General features: G+C 51.7%; 4 protein-coding genes across 7 annotated transcripts; 2 read left to right on the top strand and 2 right to left on the bottom strand.

Annotated features, from left to right (window-relative positions):
• Window positions 1–921: 921 nt before the first annotated feature.
• e4f1 (E4F transcription factor 1) lies at window positions 922–5,426 on the bottom strand. 2 transcript variants are annotated; one of them, XM_077619791.1, is made up of 14 exons: window positions 5,197–5,426; window positions 4,887–5,008; window positions 4,324–4,417; window positions 4,083–4,231; window positions 3,877–3,997; window positions 3,637–3,789; window positions 3,285–3,433; window positions 3,013–3,210; window positions 2,535–2,634; window positions 2,106–2,323; window positions 1,841–2,039; window positions 1,559–1,731; window positions 1,421–1,480; window positions 922–1,321 (listed from the first exon to the last, which is right to left on the bottom strand). In XM_077619791.1, the coding sequence occupies exons 1-14, from the start codon at window positions 5,315–5,317 to the stop codon at window positions 998–1,000; spliced, it is 2,181 nt and encodes a 726-aa protein (XP_077475917.1). In that variant the 5' UTR covers window positions 5,318–5,426; the 3' UTR covers window positions 922–997. The 2 variants fall into 2 exon arrangements, with proteins under 2 accessions (XP_077475917.1, XP_077475916.1); XM_077619790.1 differs by having other exon boundaries at window positions 2,535–2,637; window positions 5,197–5,424.
• A 2,991-nt stretch (window positions 5,427–8,417) lies between these two features.
• On the top strand, window positions 8,418–11,386 carry narfl (nuclear prelamin A recognition factor-like). The gene is made up of 11 exons (XM_077618586.1): window positions 8,418–8,582; window positions 8,987–9,082; window positions 9,158–9,301; window positions 9,384–9,516; window positions 9,588–9,722; window positions 9,807–9,925; window positions 10,030–10,159; window positions 10,235–10,307; window positions 10,370–10,507; window positions 10,586–10,743; window positions 10,855–11,386. Exons 1-11 carry the CDS (start codon window positions 8,517–8,519, stop codon window positions 11,091–11,093), a joined length of 1,431 nt encoding a protein of 476 aa, XP_077474712.1. The 5' UTR covers window positions 8,418–8,516; the 3' UTR covers window positions 11,094–11,386.
• hagh (hydroxyacylglutathione hydrolase) lies at window positions 11,204–14,116 on the bottom strand. Of its 3 annotated transcripts, none has more exons than XM_077618590.1 (9): window positions 13,627–14,109; window positions 13,202–13,374; window positions 13,074–13,138; window positions 12,596–12,713; window positions 12,406–12,529; window positions 12,197–12,300; window positions 12,035–12,136; window positions 11,893–11,972; window positions 11,204–11,771 (listed from the first exon to the last, which is right to left on the bottom strand). In XM_077618590.1, exons 1-9 carry the CDS (start codon window positions 13,691–13,693, stop codon window positions 11,672–11,674), a joined length of 933 nt encoding a protein of 310 aa, XP_077474716.1. In that variant the 5' UTR covers window positions 13,694–14,109; the 3' UTR covers window positions 11,204–11,671. The 3 variants fall into 3 exon arrangements, with proteins under 3 accessions (XP_077474716.1, XP_077474715.1, XP_077474714.1); XM_077618589.1 differs by having other exon boundaries at window positions 12,035–12,300; window positions 13,627–13,865; window positions 13,947–14,107; XM_077618588.1 differs by having other exon boundaries at window positions 12,035–12,300; window positions 13,627–14,116.
• Window positions 14,117–15,976: 1,860 nt separating this feature from the next.
• st8sia6 (ST8 alpha-N-acetyl-neuraminide alpha-2,8-sialyltransferase 6) lies at window positions 15,977–20,512 on the top strand. The gene is made up of 6 exons (XM_077618587.1): window positions 15,977–16,204; window positions 17,835–17,909; window positions 17,981–18,055; window positions 18,229–18,373; window positions 18,551–18,756; window positions 18,856–20,512. The coding sequence occupies exons 1-6, from the start codon at window positions 16,116–16,118 to the stop codon at window positions 19,334–19,336; spliced, it is 1,071 nt and encodes a 356-aa protein (XP_077474713.1). The 5' UTR covers window positions 15,977–16,115; the 3' UTR covers window positions 19,337–20,512.
• The last annotated feature ends 1,487 nt before the right edge of the window (window positions 20,513–21,999 follow it).

Raw genomic sequence — 21,999 nt, 5'->3', positions numbered from 1 at the left:
TTTTGTACTTAGCTGAAGCTCACTGTATATCTTTGTTTCACTTGTGTGTTTTTTAAATGTAGACTATGAAGTGTTTTCCCTCTTAAAACATCAGCCAACTTGATTTTTCCTTTGATGTGACTCTATACATTGATTGGGTAAAAACCAGCTCTTTTTTTGTCTAAAGATCACGTATACTGTATAGTAAGGCTTTCTTTCTTTTGAAAAATGACCACATAGTGCAGGGGTGGGGAACCTTTTTGACGGAGAGAGCCATAAACCATTCCTATTTTCAAATGATGTTATTCCTTGAGAGCGAGCCATACTCAAAATGTAAAAGTAAAAATACACCAAAATGTGTCATTTGTAGTAATGTCACCACTTTTAAAGGACAAAAGTTCTCTGAGATCTTTTAACAACAGGGTTGCTAATCAATGGGAGAATGCATGCAGAAGAATCAAATGGAAAAACAAATGTTTCAAGCATGCACTAACTAGAGGTAGTGTCGGCACCACAATGATCACGTAACGCTCCTATTGGTACATTTGGGACTGAGCTCTCTCAACAGCGCTTCCCATATTTGAGCTGACAGTTTAGCGGAGAGCCATATGCACCTATCAAAAGTCCCAAGACATCGGTTCCCCAGCCCTGACATTGTGTAATGCAGGGGTGGGCAAATCAGTCCTCAAGGGCCGCCCGCTGTGGGTGCAGCTTTTGGGTGCAAGCCATCCAAGAAAGGCAGTTGAAGCGACCGACGGGGGTTGTGCTGAAGCGACAAGCAGCAGCTGACTGCAATCCACTGATTGCAATTGCACGACAGCAAATTGGTGGAAAGGGCTCCTCTTTATGGATTGGAATGAAAACCACAGTGGAATAGTTTGCCTACCCCTGGAGTAAAGGCTTTTTTTGTTTGTTTGTTTGTTTAAAAAACAAAATCAAACATAGCCAACAGTGTGTTTGTTTTATTTTATATTGATTTACAAGGCAAGAGCACGAGCACATTGGCCCCCCAAGTCCGTCACACCACCACGGTGCGAATCTCCACCTCTTGCGGGGCGGTGAGCACGTATTCCTCCTCGGCGGCGGCGGTGGTCACCACGGCCAGCGTCTCGCCGGCGGCCCCCATCCCGGCCAGCAGCGTGCCGTCGTCGATGGCCGAGGCCAGCGTGGCGGCCACCTGCTCCGTCAGGCTCTCGGGCGCGGCGATGGTGATGGTGTCGCCGCAGTCCACGATGGCCGCGCCTTCCTCGCCGCCGCCGCGGACGTTGCGCAGGATGATCCGGTGGCCGCCGTGCGACCCGTTGACCATTTGCTGCACCACTTTGACGATGTGCTCCCCCATCTGGCGGGAGCCGGAGAGGAAAAGGCGCCGTCGGTCGTGGGCTTCCCAAACCGCCAGCGGACGGGTTGTCGGCGGGGGAGGGGAAGCGCCGCCACCCACCTCGCTTTGACCGTCCCGGATGAACGTCACCTCTTCTTCATGCGCCTCGTCTGTATGCGTCTGAGGAAAACGGAAGAGGAGGAGGAGGAGAGCGTGAGCCGGGTTGGTCACCGTTGGCTGGCACTCTTCTTCTCTGACCTTGATGATGTACTCTTGCGTATCGGCCACCACCGAGGAGAACTCCACCAGCAGCGCGTGAGGGTCTTCCGCCACGATGGTCGCCGCGGGCAGCTCGTCCGAAGAGACACGGTCGTCGGGCGACGCCGCTTCCTCTCGCTGCTGCTTGTTGGGGTCGTCCTTGTGGCAGCCCCCTGGCGGTGGTAGGCAAAAGTTTCGTCTTGACGCTCTCGACGTCACCCGCGGATCGGTCCTCGGCGAACTTGGCTCTTAGCCAAAGAGGCTCCCGCGTGTACTACGGACCTTTGGCGCGGACGTGGCGATTGAGCGTGCCGTGCTCGGCGAACCCTCGCCCGCACTTGGGGCACTTGAAGGGTTTCTCGCCCGTGTGGTGGCGCGTGTGTCGCACCAGTGAGCCTTTCTCCCGGAAGCCCCGGAAGCACACCTGGCACACGTAGGGTTTCTCCTGGCCGTGCGTCCGCTGGTGCACCTGCAGCGCGTTCTGTGGGGGATGGGCATATGGTTGGGGCCAGATCAGACACGCAAGACTAGAGATGAGAACCCTCACCTTGGTTTTGTAGGACTTGTGGCAGCGGGCGCAGGCGTAGGGTCTCTCGTCCGAATGCGCCCTCATGTGCTCTCGGACGTGGCCCACGCTTTTGTACAGCTTGCCGCACTCGCCGCACTTGTAGCGCCTCTCGCTCACGTGGACTTCCATGTGCTTTTTCAGCAGGTAGCCGCTCAGAAAGTCCCTCTGGCAAAGGGTGCACTTGAAGGGCTTGTAGCCTGCCGAGACAACCACATCTCCTGAGGAATGGGGCGGGCGGGCGGCACGCCGTCGCTTCTTCCTCCAGATGGTCTCAGTGGTCATTTGGCTTTTATGAGCATCGTATTCATTTGCTTTCGTGAACGGTCGTCGCACCGCGATGTGGCCGCCAGGCAAAGTCGTCGCTCGGACGTGGGTCAAAATAGTTCGCTCGCCGATAGAGATACTCACCCGAATGGCCTTTGACGTGGAAGCGGAAGTAGTTCAAGCCCTTAAAAGAGCGCTTGCAATGTGGACACGGGTACAATTTAGAGGCCACCTGACCCGTTTCCTGCTAAAAAAAAGGGAGAGAGAGGATTATTAGTGTGCCCAGCCTAATGTTTGTGTGCAAATATTCCCATTAAAAGGGACAAAAGGACTCCATCATGAGCATCCCGGCAGAAGGAATCTCATCCTATCGAGTGGATATTCCATTTTGCCCACGTTTAATTGTGGCAAAAGATGACAACGAAAGCCAAGGTGCGCCGCGCCGTGGCCAGCCCAGAACGTGCCTTTGGTGGAGACACCAAGTCGAGCGGTGAAAGCCGCCGGCACCGAAACCGGGTGCCGGGGTTCCCTTCCGTACCCTTTCCCATCTAGTGCCGCCCGACGGCCGGCTTCGAGTCGGCGACGGAGGCCCCGCCGAGGGGGAAAGTGGCGTGCCGCTCACCTGCGCCGCTGCTTCCACCAACTCCTCTTTCACTTGGATCTCCACGCCGTCGGCCACGGGACACTCCACCAGCATTTTGTCCAGCGGGTCCACGGCCGGCTCCGCTTCTTCAGTCCTCGGCGCCGGGACGGCCCGGCAGAGCGGGTCATCGCCGGCGGAGACGGCCAGGGTCTCCGCCTGGGTCCGATCCGCCGTCACCTGCAGTCGGAGGAAGACGACCGTCGCGAGGGGCCCGGAGACGGTCGGTCGGTCGGTCCCGGACGCCGACTCACCCGCTCCGCGCCGTCCACCTCCACGGTAAAGTGCACCTGGCGGATGACCTCTTGGGAGCCCGCTTCCACCAAACTGACCACGGCCGTCTGCGCCTCCGCCACAGCCTCCGCCGCCCGCTCGTCCCTCTCCGCCGGGCTCTCGCCCAGACCTGCGAACGCACAGACCTCAGGGCCAAATTTCCCAGCCGACGCCGCTTGCCGTACCGGGCGGAGCCAAACAAAGTCTACCGGCATAAGTTTTTGAGAGGCTACAAAACCGAGGGAACGCGATACGGACTCGACGAACGCCCCCGACCCACCCCGAGCGAAAGGGCCAAAGAAGTATCCCCCCGCGAGACCCGGGCACGAGTACCTTTCTTCATTCCGTCCTTGCTCACCAGAATCTCCTTGCACTGGAAAAATCGGATCTTCTCGGTGCAGGGCGTGAGCGACTTGAGGTGTCTGGTGAGGGCTCCCGACTCTCGAAAAGACTGGCCGCAGAGCGCGCAGCGGTACGGCCGCTCGTCTGCGCCGGGAGAAGAAAAAAAAGGAGAACGTCACCACGGGCCGCCAGACACGGCGCCCGAAGGGTCCCGATGAGAACGGCTCGTACCGGAGTGGCGGCGGTTGTGACGGATCAAGGAGCCTTTGGTGCGGAAGCAGTCGCCGCACAGCTGGCAAGCAAAGTTCTTCTGGTCGCTGTGAGTCTTCATGTGCGTTTTCAAGATGTTGCTCTGTGTGAGAAAAAAAAGCCGCCCTTAGCTACAAGGCCGGCAGATCGCCCGCCAACACCCCCCCGCATCGCTCTGGTGGCCTCACCGTTTTAAAGGTCTTGTCGCAGAGCTGGCAAAGGTATCGCCCACCCACGTTGACCTTGTAAAGCAGTTTGTCGCCATCGGCGGAGTCCTCCGAGCGCTCCGACGCTCTCAGTGAGGCGCTCTTCTTCCGCCGGCCTCGTCCCAACGCGCCTAGGGTCAGGGGTTAGGGCTATTGGTCGGCGCATATCCCTGACCCCGGCCGCCATCGGGCCGAGTCGGCGGCGGGTTCGCTCCAAACTTACCGTCGTCGGCCTCGGCGCTCTCCCGCTCGTCCGAGACGACCTCTCGCGCGCCTCCGTCGGGAGTCTCCGCCTGCGTCGTCGGTACGGCGGAAACCTTAGGAGCGGCGGAAAGCGTTTAAAGCGGCAGACGGCCCGGAGCTTCCCGGAAACACCGGCATCGGACGCGCGCCGTCAAAACAAAAGCGTTTTGGAGCCCGAGCGAGAAGGTGTTTTTGTTCCGCATTGGAGTCGTTTGATCGAAGGCCCGAAACTTTGCAGCACTTTTGGTCTCACTCTCCATTCTCGCTTTTGCATATCTATGTATCTTCTATTCCTCACGAAGATCCAATTGTAAAAAACCCTTAGCAGGAAATCTCGTAACGATGCAAAAAAAAAAAGCCAAACCCCCAAACCTCATGAAGGGTGAAAAATGCCAATACTCGCTCACTGGTCTTGAGATCACGTCTAATAAATTACGGGCGGTTGTGTCATAGTTGTCTTGACTGTATGCGACTGTTTTGTTGTTGTTGTTGTTTTTTGACGCACGCTAGTTAGCCAAAGACCGATGCTCGTGTCATTCTTACCATTTGCTCTTGGAGCGGACAGCTCGTCTCGCGTCGGCAGTCTTGACGTAGTTTGTGTTGAATAAAAGCCTCCAATGTGAAAAATTCCTTCTGACAGCGGCCGCATTTGTGCACGTCCTCGTCTGGGAAAACGGACAAACAAGTGAACGGCATTTCGACCCGACGCACAACAAACACCGTGAAGCTATTGGGCGGTGGCTAACGACAGCTAGCTGTTAACAAAGCCGACATTTGGAGGGGCTTTTGCCTTTTGTTAGGCCCAGAGCGAATAAGGCCGTGATAGGAGAGTTCGGAGAGTCCCGAGAATGACCTTCATCTCCGAAGTTGGCGTTTATGGTGATGGTCTCGCAGCCGTCGACGTCGGCGTCGTTGTCGTTGTCCTTGGTGTCTGGCCCCTCTTGGTGTGCCGTAAGATTATTTTCGACATTCATGTCGTTGAGCTCTCCGTCTGTGTCGCAACGCGGTCGCTGGGTGGCAAAAATGGCGGATTTACGACTCCGTCGTCATAACAACACGACCTGCGCGCGCACGAGCCGAGAAGGGAAGTTGCGTCATGACCACATTTCGCTTGAAAAAAAAAAAAACATGGTCTAAAACAGGATTTCAGCGAGTTCGCCAACAAATCATGGCTGAAATGTGATTGGTTAAATGCTTCAATATGAAAACACACATCTGGAAGCAGCACAACCAAGGGAAAATCAATGAAAGGAAGCTGACAGACAATTTGGAATTATTAATAAGTATTCATGGACAAAACATAATTAACATCAGTCTGTGATTCAGATATTTTTTAGGCCAGCAGAGAAGGCCTTGCAGGCCCTGATGGCACACCACTGGATGACAATAAATGCTTTTGATTTCATATAAAGGTTTCGCATCCCATAAGACTAGGCTTTCATCTCAAACTATTCCACAAAATGTAGGTTTTCATGAAGAGCAAGCTTTCCGCAATACTAGTGTCCCACAAGTGCAATCAGTGGATTGGCGTCAGGTGCTTCTCTGGCCCAACCCCCGCTGGTTCAACTTTGTCAGCTTTGTGTGTGCTGGATTGCTTGCAAAACAAAAAGATGCCTGGTGTAAACTGTCAAAGCCAGTCCAAGACTTTTTCTGGCCCTATTGAAAACGTTGGCCATCAAAGCACAGACTTTTGACCCATTTAAGAGTGCCTTGATGAATGATATTTCACCCATTTCATTCTACGCAGCTGTGTATGATGACAATCAATGCTTTTGATTTGATATAAAGGCGTTGCATCCCATAAGACTAGGCTTTCATTTCAAACGATTCCACAAAATGTAGGTTTTCATAAAGAGCAAGCTTTCCGCAATACTAGTGTCCCACAAGTGCAATCAGTGGATTGGCGTCAGGTGCTTCTCGTAGCCCAACCCCCGTTGCTTCAACTGAGTCCGACCGAGTCTGTGCTGGAGGTCTTGGAACAAAATGCTGGCAGATTTCTGACCCTGACAACAAATCATGACTGAAATGTGATTGGTTAAATGCTTCAATATGAAAACACACATCTGCAAGCAGCACAACCAAGGGAAAATCAATGAAAGGAAGCTGACAGACAATTTGGAATTATTAATAAGTATTCATGGACAAAACATAATTAATATCAGTCTGTGATTCAGATTTTTTTTAGGCCAGCAGAGAAGGCCTTGCAGGCCCTGATGGCACACCACTGGATGACAATAAATGCTTTTGATTTCATATAAAGGTTTCACATCCCATAAGACTAGGCTTTCATCTCAAACTATTCCACAAAATGTAGGTTTTCATGAAGAGCAAGCTTTCCGCAATACTACTGTCCCACAAGTGCAATCAGTGGATTGCCGTCAGGTGCTTCTCTGGCCCAACCCCCGCTGGTTCAACTTTGTCAGCTTTGTGTGTGCTGTATTGCTTGCAAAACAAAAAGATGCCTGGTGTAAACTGTCAAAGCCAGTCCAAGACTTTTTCTGGCCCTATTGAAAACGTTGGCCATCAAAGCACAGACTTTTGACCCATTTAAGAGTGCCTTGATGAATGATATTTCACCCATTTCATTATATGCAGCTGTGTATGATGACAATAAATGCTTTTGATATGATATAAAGGTGTTGCATCCCATAAGACTAGGCTTTCATTTCAAACTATTCCGTAAAATGTAGGTTTTCATAAAGAGCAAGCTTTCCGCAATACTAGTGTCCCACAAGTGCAATCAGTGGATTGGCGTCAGGTGCATCTTGTAGCCCAACCCCCGCTCCTCCTTCAAGTTTGTCAGCTCGGTCGCTGCCGGATTGCTTGAACAGAAAGCTGCTCCCTCCCTCCCTCCCTCCATCCCCACCTAAAGCGGCCCAACCCCCGTTGCTTCAATTTTGTCAGCTATGTCTGTGCTGGGTGGCTGGCTTTGCAAAACGAAAAGCTGCCTTGTATAAACTGTCAAAGCCAGTTACTTTTTGGGGGGACCTATTTCAAACGTGGGCCATCAAAGTGCAAACTTTGGACCATTTGGACTCATTTAAGAGCACCTTTGTAATGATATTTCACCCATTTCATTCTACGCAGCTGTGTATGATGACAATAAAGGCTTTTGATTTGATATAAAGGCATAACATCCCATAAGACTAGGCTTTCATTTCAAACGATTCCACAAAATGTAGCTTTTCCTAAAGAGGAAAGCTTTCCACAATACTAGTGTCCTGCGAGTGCAATCAGTGGATTGGCGTCAGGTGCTTCTCGTTTCAGCCCAACCCCCGCTGGTTCAAGTTTGTCAGCTCGGTCGATGCCAGATAGCTTTGAAGGAAAGCTGCTCTCCCCCCCCCCTCCCATAGCAGCCCAACCTCCTTCCATTCAACTTTTTCACCTATGTATGTGCCTTTGTCACCTTTGCAAAGCCGCCCCTCCCTGCCTGGTATCAACTGTCAAGAGCCAGTTCAAGACTTTTTTTTCCCCCATTTCATACATGGGCCATCCCAGCACAAACTTTGGACCATTTGGACTCATTTAAGAGTGAGTGCCTTGATGAATGATATTTCACCCATTTCATTCTACGCAGCTGTGTATGATGACAATAAATGCTTTTGATTTGATATAAAGGTGTCGCTTCCCATAAAACTAGGCTTTCATTTCAAACTATTCCGTAAAATGTAGGTTTTCATAAAGAGCAAGCTTTCCGCAATACTAGTGTCCAACAAGTGCAATCAGTGGATTGGCGTCAGGTGCTTCTTGTAGCCCAACCCCCGTTGCTTCAACTGAGTCCGACCGAGTCTGTGCTGGGTGTCTTGGAACAAAATGCTGACAGATTTCTGACCCTGACAACAAATCATGACTGAAATGTGATTGGTTAAATGCTTCAATATGAAAACACACATCTGCAAGCAGCGCAACCAAGGGAAAAGCAATGAAAGGAAGCTAACTGACAATTTGGAATGATTTCATAAGTATTCATGGACAAAATATCATTAACATCGGTCTGTGATTTAGATATTTCTTAGGTCTTGAAGGCCCTGACGGCACACCACTGTTCCTAATCGAATGTCCTTTTCAAAATGTACAAAGCGCCATTGATTGGATAGTCCTGTATGACAGCCCTCGCACTATCGTTCTTTACGACAACCCAAGTAAACAACGACTCGCTTTACGGCAGCAGACATGGCTTCTCTCTTTAGCGGCGCCTTGCAGTTGACCGATCTGGACGATTTTATCACGCCGTCTCAGGTATCCGGAGACGCGCTCTTGGCGTTTGCACCCCGTGATTCTCGATTGAGATTCGTGGAGACCGCAAAGCGTACTTTCGGCTCTTTTTGCTCGTTCGCGCCCGTCTCCGGCGAACGAGAGAGAGATAAGGGACCTGGCTGCCCCCCGTGTTGTTCTCAAGGAACACCGGAAGGCTGAACGCTGGCACCTTTGGACATTTCGCTGTTTGCCTTCAAGTTCTTGGTTAATTGAGCGAAAGTTACAAAGGCATTGATCGGGATCGCGGTTTTGCCTCCAATGGATGCTTGCAAATTGATGATTCACGCTGACTTGACTTTATTCCTTCCTGCACATTCGCTCTATCAAAAGTGACGTTTTTTGGGGGAGGAGATGGAATACGTGGCCAATATGAGCTCTTTTTGCAGGAATGCATAAAACCCGTCAAAGTGGAGAAGAAACGTGGCCAATCGCTGGCCAAAATCCAGATAGAAGATGATGGCACTTACGTTCAGGTCGACCTGGTGAGTCCCCACGAGAGTTTTTTCCCAATTCATTGGCTTTTTTCCCCTTGTTGTTGTTGTTGTTGTTTTTTAAAGGCTGGGGAGAAGCAGAAACTTGAAAAAGCAAAGATCACGCTGAACGACTGTTTGGCTTGCAGCGGATGCATCACGTCGGCCGAAAGCGTCCTGGTGGCGCAGCAGAGCCACGAGGAACTCTTTAAAGTCTTGCGCCACAACCAGGTGACGCCCTGACGGACGGTCGCTCGGTCGGTCTGTCGCTCGCCCTCCCTCGGCGTCACCCCTCGGCCCCTCCCGCACGCAGGGGCTCGGCGAGACGGAGAAGAAAGTGGTGGTGGTCTCGCTGTCTCCTCAGTCCCGAGCGTCCCTCGGCGCTCTCTACGGCCTGAGCGCCGCTCAAGTGGGAAAGAGGCTGGCCTCCTTCTTCAAAAGCCTCGGTGAGGAAGTCGTCCGTCCGTCCGTCCGTCCGTCCGTCTGTCCTTTGCTTGAACTAGCGCCGCTTCCGCAGGCGTCCACCACGTGTTGGACGGCAGTTTCGGCCGGACGTTCAGCCTGCTGGAGAGCCAGCGGGAGTTTGTGGAACGTTTCCAAAGAAAGGAGCGGGACCCCGGAGCCCTGCCCATGATGACCTCGGCGTGTCCGGGTAAGGCCTCCCCGAGACGTCGGGCTTCTCCCAACCGACGGTGACGGCCAGATTAAAAAAAGAATGAAAAATGCCCCCGCTCAGGTTGGATCTGCTACGCGGAGAAGACGCACGGCCAATTTATTCTGCCCTACATCAGCACCACTCGGTCCCCGCAGCAGATGATGGGCTCGCTGGTCAAAGGCTATTTTGCCGAAGAGCAGGTACGCGAGGGACGGGACGGGACGGGACGGGACGCGACGCGCCGCGTGGCGTCTCTTTGGCCCGCTGGTGAACCAAAGGGGTATTGGCGCCTCTCCGCGCTCAGGGTTTGAGTCCGGGCCAGATATACCACGTGACGGTGATGCCCTGCTTCGATAAGAAACTGGAGGCGTCCAGGTCCGACTTCTACTTGAGCCCGGCCCAGTGCCGAGAGGTGGACTGCGTCATCACGTCCGGTACGCCTTTTGTTTTTTTTTTGTTTTTACCGTCTGGCCAGGGTAAAGAACATCGCTGGGGTTTGCTCCTTTTAGGAGAAGTTCAGAAAATGCTACAAGAGGAAAAAGTGACGCTCAACGACATACCGGACGGAACTTTAGACACCATGTGAGTCTGGGCGCCGGGCTTTCTTGTTCCGTCTACTTCCACCGCCGGCCCTCTCGGTCCAGTTTCAGCGACGACCCGGACGGCGGGTTCCGGAGCCACGCGGGCGGCGGCTCGGGCGGGTACCTCCATCACGTCTTCACCTACGCGGCCCAGCGCTTATTTGGAGAGGAAGTCAAGGAACTCACTTATAAGACTCTCAGGTGAGCCAGCGCGTGCGCTCCCGCCCACGCCGAGGTGGCGGTGCCGGCAGTGGCGCTTCATCGCTTGGCCTTTCGCAGGAACAAGGACTTCCAGGAGGTGACGCTAGAGAAAGATGGAAATGCGGTGCTGAGTTTCGCTTTCACCTACGGATTCCGTAACATCCAGAACGTGGTGCAAAAACTCAAGAGGGGGAAGTTGCCCTACCATTTTGTGGAGGTGATGGCCTGTCCCTCAGGTAACCAGCCGTCCATTTAGCAACAACAACAAAAAAATGCCTTTGCGCTTGCCGACAAAAGGTCAAAAAGGTCCAAACGGGTGTGGACGGCTCCTTTTCCCCAACCCTCAGGCTGCCTGAACGGCGGCGGGCAGGTCAAGGCCGCCGGCGAGGACCCCAAGGAGTTCCTCCGGAAGGTGGAGGCGCTCTACGCGGCGGAGGAAGCCCGCGCGCCCTCAGACGACACCGACGTGGCCCGGCTGTACGACTCGTGGCTGCAGAGCGTGGGCGAGGAGCGCGCCCGAGAACTCCTTGGCACCCGCTACCGGGCCGTGGAGAAGAACACCAACGGGCTGGCCGTCAAATGGTGACGCCGGTGCCTGCGCCCGGCGCCCGATGTTAATCGTTGCACAAATGTAAAACATGGAAAATGTGAAGGCATGAGCACAAGAACATAGAGAGTATTGCCAGATCAGAGAGATCACTTGACAAGTCATTTTAATCCAACACGCTTAACAGCAATGGCTTTTGCGCCTCAATATATATATATATATATTAGTTTAAGATTTTCTATACACAATCAACAGTGTTATAAGAAAGGCTCATTTCCGAACGAGCACGTCCCACGGTTGCTTTCAGAAATTAAAATGAACAAGATACAGTCTCTGCTGGTAGCATTTTTGCCTGCGTGTTAAGTATTGCTTGTTTGGCTGCCTTCTTTCCCACAACAGCAACTCGCCGTCATTAAAATGCTGTCCATTTTTCAAAAGCTCAATTGATTTTGCCACATCAGTATTTACAAAGTGCAATGGTTGCTTTCATCCAAGGCCGTCGTCCGAGGGCCATCTCGCCCGAAGCGGCAACAAGAGCGTTACTTTGAATTGTGGCCTCGCGTGGAAGAGAAACGTGAATGTGGGACATTCCAGAAGGAGCCACTTGAGGTGGATGGTCACTCCTTAGGCAGCCGGAAGTTATCCTTCTCTTTGCGAAGATTCCTCATGGCTTCGATCGGGCCGCTCTGCTTGACGTGATCCTGAACCGACTTCTCTCTGTCCAATGAGAGCGTTTCAGCCGGCGGTGGCGGCGATCGACATGGCCCCATTCGTTTTGAAAAGCCAAAACGGAATGGACGCAGATGGCCCTTGGCGGCGGCGGCAGTGGCGGACGTACCTGACTCTCATAAACGGGTTAAATGTGAATTCGTCCGCCAAAGTGGATGGGACGGTGGGTAGTCCCTCGCTGCGTTTTTCCTGCACCAATCCACCAGAGTGAGTTTCCGTGGAGTGTGACGGGCCAAGGCGTGCGCGCCTACCTTTGCCCAGTCTAGCCTTTCCCGAACGGCCTTGTTGTCCGGCTCAACGCAGCGCGCAAACTTGAGATTGGCCACGGTGTACTCGTGGCCGCAGTACACTCGCTGAAACGTCAAACACGTCGGAAAACATTTCTGTGAACGGCCGCCGCTCGGCGAGGCTACCGTTTGGCCGGGAAGGCGCCCCAGAATTTCCAGCAAGGCTTTGTACATCTGCTCTGCGGTGCCCTCGAAGAATTTCCCGCAGCCGGCGCTAAACAGGGTGTCCCCTGAAGGGAGGGTGGTTTGGAGAAGAAAAAAAATTGAAGTCATTTCCTCTCGAGGCCAACTTTTTGGGGAAAGAACGTCAACCCAAACGCGACATCGGCGAGCACCTGTGAAAACCGCCGGAGGCTCAGAGGCGGCGTCGGCGTTGGCGGCGTCTTTGGTGACAAAGTAGCAAATGTGCCCGGTGGTGTGGCACGGGGTGAACAGACATTTGACGTTAAGTGAGCCCACCTGGGAAAGGAATGAGGTCAAAGATAGACACTGGCGGGAGTCAAGAACACGCGTTACGCTTCTCACTTTTAAGTTGCTGGAGTGAGAGACTTTCTTCGTAATAGCATCGACTCGGTCGTCTCCTCCGTAGACCTTCAGGCCAGGCATGAGCTTCACCATCTTTTCGTTTCCACCCGCGTGATCCCTGAGAAGAAGATAGTGCGGCGAATGAGTGAGCGAGCGAAACAATGTGATCGGGAAAAACTCACAAGCCCTGATTGGCAGCCATTCTAGAGCTTTGTTTTGTTTTGTTTTTTAAACTGATTTTCAAGAGGACCACAGCCCTACCATGTGGTCTACACAAGGTCCACCAAATGAAAGAAAAACTCTTCGATCACTAGGGGCTAAGACAATAGACGTTTCAATCGAGCCGTCTCCATTATTTGTAATGGACGGAAGAAAATACGTTGCTTTTGACCTAAATCTCAGGGGAAGGATCAGGGATGAACGATGCGTCTCTCATTCAAGTGACGTCCCTAAAAGCGGCGGTTTGAACGCGACTCACCAGTGGTGGTGGGTGGTCAGAACTGTTGTGAGCTTGACACCATGTTTTCGGACTGCCTCCACAACCTGCCGGGACAAAATTCCATCAGGCCAAAGGTGCGCTATTCATAAAAAGCCAGTAGGACGGACCTTAATGGGCTCCACCGGGTCCACGACGGCTGCTTCTTTGGTGTCCGTGTCGATGAGCAGGTACATGTAGTTGTCACTGAGAGCCGGCAGAACTTCGACCCTCATGTTGCCGTGTTCCACCGCTGATGTTTTCCTCGCGTTGTTGTGCAGGAGGGCCGTCGCGGTGACGGGAGCTTCGAGGGGGGTGGGTGGAAAAAAACGGCAATAGTCAGTGACGAACGTTCACCACGGTAAACCTTGTCTGGAAGGTCAGATGAGTTGTGACAGATACGTGTTATGTAAGACACGGAGCTGGCTTCACGTAAACAAGCACTCGTTTTCACGTGTCATAAATCGGCCAAATGTGTCGTAACGTCACGACCGTTTAACCAAGCCATGGACATTGAAAGGCGAAATGTCGAGGCACCTATTGAGGCCCTTCTTACCGAGTTTGAACGCTGCGGCACCTCCAATTAGGGCGTAGGCGCTCCCTGCCAGTGATTTGAGGAACATTACCAAGTGGAAGCTTATCTGCTAGCTGGCCTCGCACTTTGGCAGGCGAGAGAAAAGTTTGCTGGCGTTTCACTTCCGCATTCGTCACCATTGACCTCGCAGGCGCTACCAATCAAATTCGGGGGAGTGGGCGTCGTAGTCGTATTTGACAGGCCTCTTTAAAAGTATCCTGCTGAATTTACACGGGATTATGTGATGACGTAATGCATTGAAAACTTTATTGACTGACGCTACAGTTTACATTCCTACATACCTGTACATTTACACGTTTTTTTCCGTATTTTATAGGTTTTGATCATTTCAAATTGTGTACGCTGTACAACAACTTTTTTACGGGAAAACAAATAAAAAGGAGTCCGGATCGTCTCGGTCACTGCTAGCAGAGGAAAACAACATCGTCGATTGCTAATATTGTCATGCTCTCTTGTCATGCTTTAAGACTAATGTGCGCACGCGCATCAGTTACGTCCGCCTTTTCACTATAATACAGCGCGTCAGCGCGTACCAGACAGTCAAGCTGTCAGCGTCATACAGCGACATCTACAGAATCTTGAATGTAGTGTATACAAAAGGCTGATGGTCCCCGTCCACTTTGGGGAAAATGCTAGACTTTAAAGTTTAAAGTGAGCCCTACTTGAGTAAATATATGCCGCGATGTGTTTGTACGGGTTATTATCTCTTATTACGGGGACTTGCAATTGACAGGTATGCAGCTAAATTGTTGTAGGGCCTACAACATCAAATAAAGCACTGGTGTCAAAGTGGCGGCCCGGGGGCCAAATCTGGCCCGCCGCGTCGTTTTGTGCGGCCCGAGAAGGTAAATCATGAGTGCCGATTTTCTGTGTTAGGATTAAATTCAAATGAAGATTATAGATGTATATTATATTTCCTGATTTTCCCCTTTTTAAGTCAATAATTACATTTTTTAAACCATTTTTCCTATTTGTTTTTTTTTGTTCAAAAAGCATTTAGTAAAATCTAAAACTAAATATATTTAAAAAAAATCAGCTTTCCACTTTAATATTGAACATATTTCCAAAAATATTTGGTCTCCTTTTGAAATGAAAAACAAATGATATTTTCCCTTACGAAGAAAAGAGAAGAAACAAACATTTTTTTAGATCTTTAAAAATAATGATAATTTAGGGCTTTGGAAGCACTTTTTAAAATCTGATTTAAATAGAAAAAAAATCTAAATATTATTTCAAAAATGGTCAGGCCCACATGAAATCGAGTTGACGTTAATGCGGCCCGCGAACTAACCCGAGTTTGACACCCTTGAAATAAAGGGTTCCGAATGTACACTTGGTATCGTTTTTTTTTATTTTTTTTTATTTCTGATCCCAAGGCGATCCATTTGTTGTGGAATCCTTAAATGGCCTTAAATGGCCATCCCCTGCTATCACGTCAAGAATTGATTTTGTTGATTGTTGGTTAGAAGTTCCTGTTCTTAAGTGTCGCTTAGCTAGCCGTTTGGGCATCTCCCCGTTGACCCGGCAACAATTTTATTTTCTTAGGCCGATAACAAAGAACGTAAAAGGATCTGAGTATTGTTGGCTTCTCCAAACATTGCCACTTCCCCGGACCGACCGCCACACGCACTTGTGACGTGGGCCGAAGACGGATGCATGAGCACCGAGCACCGAGCACCGAGCACCCTCGCGCACGCACAAAAGTCTCTCACTCTCATGGTTGGACTTCCTCCTTTTTTTCCTTTCTCACGTCGGGTTTCCGTTCCCTTTCGGGGAGAGGACCTGCCCCCCGGTCGCTCCCCGCCCTTCGGCTTGTTTGCGCGCACGGGGTGCGACGAGGCGCCCCCGGAGTCTAATTAAGTCCCGGGCACTCGTGTTCCCGCCTGCCCACTGCCTGGAGTGCCAAGAAACGGAGTTGAGGGGGGAGGGGAAAAGAGAGGAGAGGGGAGGAGAGGAGAAGGGAGAAGGGAGAGCAGAGGGGAGAGCGTGTGTGGGTGGAGTAAGGCCCGCCCGGGGAAACGAAACGGAGTGGAGAGCCTGTTTTCTTTGCTCCTTTTTCGTCCTAGACCTAGCAGAAGGGGAACGGCAACTTTTTCGCTCTGCCAAACCATGCCGCTTATTTTTAACGGGATTCTATTTCGGGCCGGACTTTGCGCGCAAAGTCGCCAATAAGGAGGCCGAGGCCCCGGCCGGTGTCGGTAGGTGAGCGAGGATCCTCGCCGCCTCGAGGGAACGTGAGAGTGGGGAGACGGTGGGAGGGAGCGTTGGGGAGAGAGAGAGAGAGTGGGAGGGAGGGAGGGAGGCAGGGAGTGGCGACTATTCTTGGGAAGTAGGAAACATGACAGCGCGTGGACCTTGGACCAGAAGGGCTGTGCCGGGCCAGGCGGTTGTCAGTTGAAAGGAGCGGCGATCGGAAGGAAGGAAGGAAGGCAGGCAGGCAGGCCGGCAGCATGTCATCGGGCCTGTCCTTTATGATCACGCTACTGTGCGTGGGCAGCCTGTTGACCATCGTCAGCTGGTACCTGATTGACGAGCAGAGGTACGTTCCTTCTCTAACGTGGTGGCTAGTACGTGGGGAGCAAGGTAAAGAAAGGCCTTCCCATGGGGGGATGGCGTGACCTTTGCTGAGATTTTCAAAAGGTCACGCTTGTCCGCCGCGCACGTCCGATGCCTCCAACGGTCCGGCCGGAGTCATGGCGAGCCGACACAAGCGGTGTGTCGGCTCGCCAAGACTCCGGCGGACCTCGCCGGTTCATCGTCGTCGTCGTCGAACGGCCTCTGTGGAGGAAAGAGGAAAAAAAAGTATTTAGGCAAACTTTCCGCCAATGGCAACAAAGTGATTGGCCGAAGCTCCCGTCGAACGGCCTTTTTACCCACCGAAGCTCTGTCGGTGGTCGCGACCACGAGAGATTTCCGTCCGGGCTCCTTCGATGCGAATTGGCCATTCCGTCCACGATCTTTACATTGAACTCTCACTAAACTGGTTGGACGGACAAATGGAACCAGCCCGTCGGGTTTTTCCGTAGGCTTGCGTATGGCCGGATTATTGATGAATGGTCGGCGTGTTTTCTAAAGCCGTTGCAGACACATTTTCCTTTTTGCTCAGCTTTAGGCTTAGTTTGGTCACATCATTGGTGACAAATACTGTCCGACTTCCAAACCTGTCCAACCTGTTTGACCTTTGTCATTTCTTACTATACATCAGCACAAATAGTATGGATTAGGATGACTGTGTATACTGAGGGTTTTTTTTTCTTTAAAAATGGTCATGTATAGTAAGGTTTTTTTCTTTAAAAATGACCAGCTATAATAAAGTTTTTTTTTTCTTAAAAAAAATGGACCATGAAGGTCTTAACGTGGAACTGAACCCTCGACCTCAGAACTGGGTGCTGGACGTGCCAATGGTTACCCAAAGAACATGGCCCACAAAGGGCCAGAGTGGGTGCGGGTTGCTTTGGTTCCAACTCAAAGAGGAAAGCTTTCCACAAACAAGTCACCTTTTTTTTGTACCTATCTGGTGTTGTCCAAGTGCAATCAGTGAATTGGCGTCAGGTGCTTCCCGTTACAGCACAAGCACCGTGGCGTCGCTTCAACTGTCTGCGTCTGTCCTGGATGGCTTGGAACAAAAAGCCGCACCCACCTGTAGCGGCCAAACATCATCGCTTTGCCCTGCCCTGCCCTGCCCTGCCCTGCCCTGTGCTAACCACTCAGCCATTGGGAAGCTATGAGGGCTTTACTTGTTTCAAAAAAATAAAAAAAAAACATGTAGAGTAAGGCCATGTTATCAAAACAAACAAAAAAGATCACGTTTCGTGAGGCTTTTATTTGTTCAAAATAGGACCATCTGTACTAAGGAGACTAAGACGACAAAGGCAAAACTATTGGTTTCAGGTGACTGCGTGCGTACACCGCTACTAATTGGTGTCGGGGGATAGCCAATGGGAAAGCAATTGCAACGGACATAGGACGTGTATCAACGTTCCGATTTCATTTTCTTTAACGGGGATGTTTTTCCCATCGAGGCTTTTCGTAACCTGAATATTTCCCATCTGGAAGCATTTGTAAGTAGAGGTAACACTGCGCACAGTATACGTAGTAGATCTATCTACATTTACATGGCAATGAATGGACGTTCATACAAAAAAGGCTTTTTTGGTGTGTTTTGGCAGCGCGGTGGCCGTTCACAAACCCCCCCCTCTGAAGAAGAGCCCCCCCGAGCCGTCGGCGCTTTGCCAAGGTTGCAGGTGAACTCGGGCTCCGGCGCCTTTTTTGGGGTCCTCGCCGCCGTCCGTACAAACCTCGACGCTGTTCACAGGGAGCTGATCGACGACGTCGTGAAGCGCCACACTAAAGACTGGAAGAAGAACGAAGGGAACCACCGCATATTCACGTGAGGCCAACGGCGACCAACGGGCCCGTCTATCACGGCGCCTTAAAAAAGGGGCCCGTCTATTACGGCGCCTTAAAAAGGGGCCCTTCCTCACGGCGCCTTAAAAAAGGGGCCGGTCTTTTACGGCGCCTTAAAAAGGGGCCCTTCCTCACGGCGCCTGCTCTCTCCGGCAGCTCCAAGCTGAGCGCCGCCTGTCAAGGCTTCCAACGGGCCATCGTCACGCAGGCCAACACGCCCGTCGGAAGCAAGATTCAATACGACGGCGAAAAGGGGAGGATTCTGCAGGTGACTCCGGACATCTTTAAAACCTTCATCAAAGTAGGTGTCCCCGACGGCGCACTTTGATTTTGAAGTCCATGACGAAGGGTTAGGGTTTGCACCAAAAGCAAAACACTCAAGGTCCCAAAAGCAACTCACTCACTCACGCCTAAGCAATAGGACTGACTGGAGGTGGAATGTTAGGGCTGACCATCGGGCACCACCGTGTGTTTTCAGGAGCACCCGTTCGCCAACAGGACCTTCAAGACGTGCGCCGTGGTGGGCAACGGCGGCATCCTGATGGACAGCGACTGCGGGAAGGCCATCGACTCGGCTCAGTTCGTGATGAGGTGCAATCTGCCGCCCCTCAGCGCCGAGTACGGCCGGCACGTGGGCGTCCGGACCGACCTGGTCACGGCCAACCCCAGCATCTTCAGGGAAAAGTCAGTCCCGAAAGCCTCCAATGACCCGCGGAGAATGGGTCTATTGGTGTAGTAAGTTTGAATCCAATCTCCCCCCCCCCCCCCACCCCCGCCGGGCAGGTACGGATCTCTGACCGGACGGCGGCGCGGCTTCGCCGAGAGGCTGGAAAGCTACGGGAAGGCCCTGGTCCTGCTCCCCGCCTTCTCCTTCGGCCCCAACACGCCCCTGTCCATGCGTGCGGCGTACACCATGGAGGACTTTGGCAGCGCCACGCGCCCCGTCTTCTTCAACCCGCAGTACTTGCGCGACCTGGCGCGCTTCTGGGGCGCCAACGGCCTGAAGTCGCGTCGCCTGAGCACGGGCATCATGATGGTCAGCCTGGCGCTGGAGGCCTGCTCGGACGTGCGCCTCTACGGCTTCTGGCCCTTCGGCAACCACCCGCACGGACTCTACCCGCTGACCAACCACTACTACGACGACCGTCCGGTCAACGGCAAGTTCCACGCCATGCCCGTGGAGTTCGAGCTCCTGCTCAAGCTGCACGGCCAGGGCGTGCTCAAGCTTCACCTGGGGGATTGCCCGTCCAAGAAGAGGACGTGAGGCCACGCCGCCCGCCATTGTGAGCGGCGTGAGCGCCTTATTTATGACATCCCAGAGGGTTTGATTTCGTGTTTTTCTTTTTAATCGAAGACGTCTCATCTTCCCCGGTGCGTTAAAACACAGGCGGGTGGGCGTGCGCGCACACACACATGGTTTACTTCACGAGATCCGTCAAAGGCATTTATTCCCATTCACGACAGGCGTCACGTTACGACGAGCATTGGCGTGGTACCTGACGAGCAAACTAAATCAACAATGGTGGCAATTATTGGAGTATTTGGATACGCCGCCGGTCAGCATCATTAAAGGGAATGAGATCATTGGCAACAAATGCACTTGGGAATAATGCTCTTAATAATCTATCAAAACTAAAGCAAGCTAATGCGACAAGCAACATTTTTATTTTTGTTGTGAATGGTTGAAAAGAAATGGGCAAATCGGCAAGAGTCCATAGAAGGATACACTTCTCGTTACAAGCGCGCTTCAAAAGCTGACTATCCTCGTTACGTGTTATTTTATCCACAAGCAATGATTATTATTTTCTGGGACTCGCTCACATTCTTTTTCTACTTTTCTCATGAAAGCTTTATTTACGGTCATTTGCTCCATCTCTTCAAGCTGAACAAAAAGTGCTCCCTGCCACTTTTCAACTTTTTTTGCATCCTCTTACCATTTTTGGGGCGACACTTTTTGAGCATCATGTTCATTTTTAGCGCTGCTTTATCAAAGGTGACTTTGTCTTTTAACATTGTGGCCATGACTGCTCTATTTTTGTTGGTTTTGAAACTTTTTGAACCGTCTCCAGTTGGACTTTCTGTATTTTACGAGCCTTAAAATGGCTACTTGGTGATTTGGGGGCACCCGTTTCCCTGAATTCTACTGAGCGACAAAAAAAGTGGCCGTGATTGTGACTTTTGGCCTGAGTTTGTGAGGGTCCCGTGAAAAAAAAAACCCCTCCCTCCCCGAGCCAAAGCTCGCCTCGTCCATACACTGACAAAAAGCAAAAAGGTTCTTCAGGGCACCTCAACACCTGAGCCACTTCCTCTTTTGTGAAGGTTAAAGTTTCCGTGTGGCAATAAATGTATTTATGGGGAGAAAAAAAGTCTTCTGGTTCCAATAACTATAGTATCTTCCAAATGAGTCAGCCATTTCACAATAAAGTCCAATTGCTTCCTCTTTTGATTATGCAAAAAATGGTGGCAACTTCCCCCTATCCTTTAACTCATGGGTGGCCAAGTCCGGTCTTGGAGAGCCCCCATCATCCAGTCTGTCTGTCTGTCTGTCTGTCTGTTTTCCATATCTCCCTCCGCCAAAGCACCCCAATCAAATCAGGGGGATCGCTATCAAGCTTCCGGACAGCCATCTGATGACTTGATCCTATTTGATTCACATACCTGTCAACCTCTGCCGATAACTGCCCTTATAAATGATTATGATTCCCCTTAAAACCCCCCCAAAAACCTTACAAACACCGTACGAGTCGTACAGCATTTTTTGGGGGGGTTGTAAGGGGAATCATAATCATTTATAAGGGCAGTTATCGGCAGAGGTTGACAGGTATGGATTCAGGTGTGCTAGAGGAGGGACCGGACTGGACTGGATGACAGGGGCTCTCCAGGACCGGACTTGTCCCCCCCTGCCAGTTTAACTGGTTGAGTAGACAGTAAAAATGAAGAGGAAATAAATGATGTACTCACCCCTGGCAGACGTGTCTGGGAGGAGATAAGGCTCTTTTTGGGGAAAACAGGAGGAAAAGCTTGAAGAGTCGATGCGTCAAATGTGTGAAGCAGAGGCCACGCCGCTTGCTTTCTTTGGACGTTTATTTATTTGTATCTATAAAAATAGGTCTTTTACCATGCATCTCATTTTGATACTCGTTACAGAATGTAGAAAAAAAAAGAAGACTTCCACGTATATAGGGCGTATCGTCAAAGGCGTAGGAAAATACACACACGTTTGTAGCAAGGAAGGACCAAATCCATCATCACCAAGGAAAAGAAGGTAGCTTAGCCGGGCGAACCCGAAACGCAAGACTTTGCGTCGGGAGGCCAGATACGCAAAGATAATGGCGGCCGGGCCGGACCGGGTCCCCATTTGCGTCTCTTTCACATTCTCATTCTCCGGTGAAAAGAAAACTGGTGGCGTGCCGCCGGATGCCAATTGTTGCTTTTTGGGGGCCTATTCTGCACTCATGGCCTGGAGTCAAAAGATGCTACGTTGCTCTTTAGCCGTTTGGCCGGCCGGCCGGCCTGCGCGCAATGCTAGCTTGCTCTTTAGCTGCCTTGTCTCCGGGCCCATATTGGAGCAAACACTTTGGAAGCATCCATCTTCCAAAATCACCTCTGAGACGTAGTAAGGGCACAAAAGCATATGCTGGCCTTTTTTTGTGGAAGGCTGGCTGAATGCAATGGCGCTCTTTTGGAAACGCTCAATGGCAACTCGCCACTCTGGCCTTTTCTTTCTCTCCGATTTGAGAGCGACATTTCAGGCACGTCAGCTCGTGCGCTCCCTCCCTCCCTCCCTCCCTCCCCTCTCTCTAACTCGCGCTCGGCCGACGTGGGCAAGGATTTTCCCACGTCACGATGCTGCGCGAGCGCGAGCTCGTTTGGGGGCATTCCGCGTGTGTCCCTCGCAGCCGGCGGCGGGCGGGCACGGCGGGCAAG

Source organism: Stigmatopora argus, chromosome 14, assembly GCF_051989625.1.
Source record: "Stigmatopora argus isolate UIUO_Sarg chromosome 14, RoL_Sarg_1.0, whole genome shotgun sequence".
Lineage (NCBI taxonomy): Eukaryota > Metazoa > Chordata > Actinopteri > Syngnathiformes > Syngnathidae > Stigmatopora > Stigmatopora argus.
The sequence above is the reverse complement of the archived record's forward strand: the minus strand, read 5'-3'. Positions and strand labels throughout refer to the sequence as shown.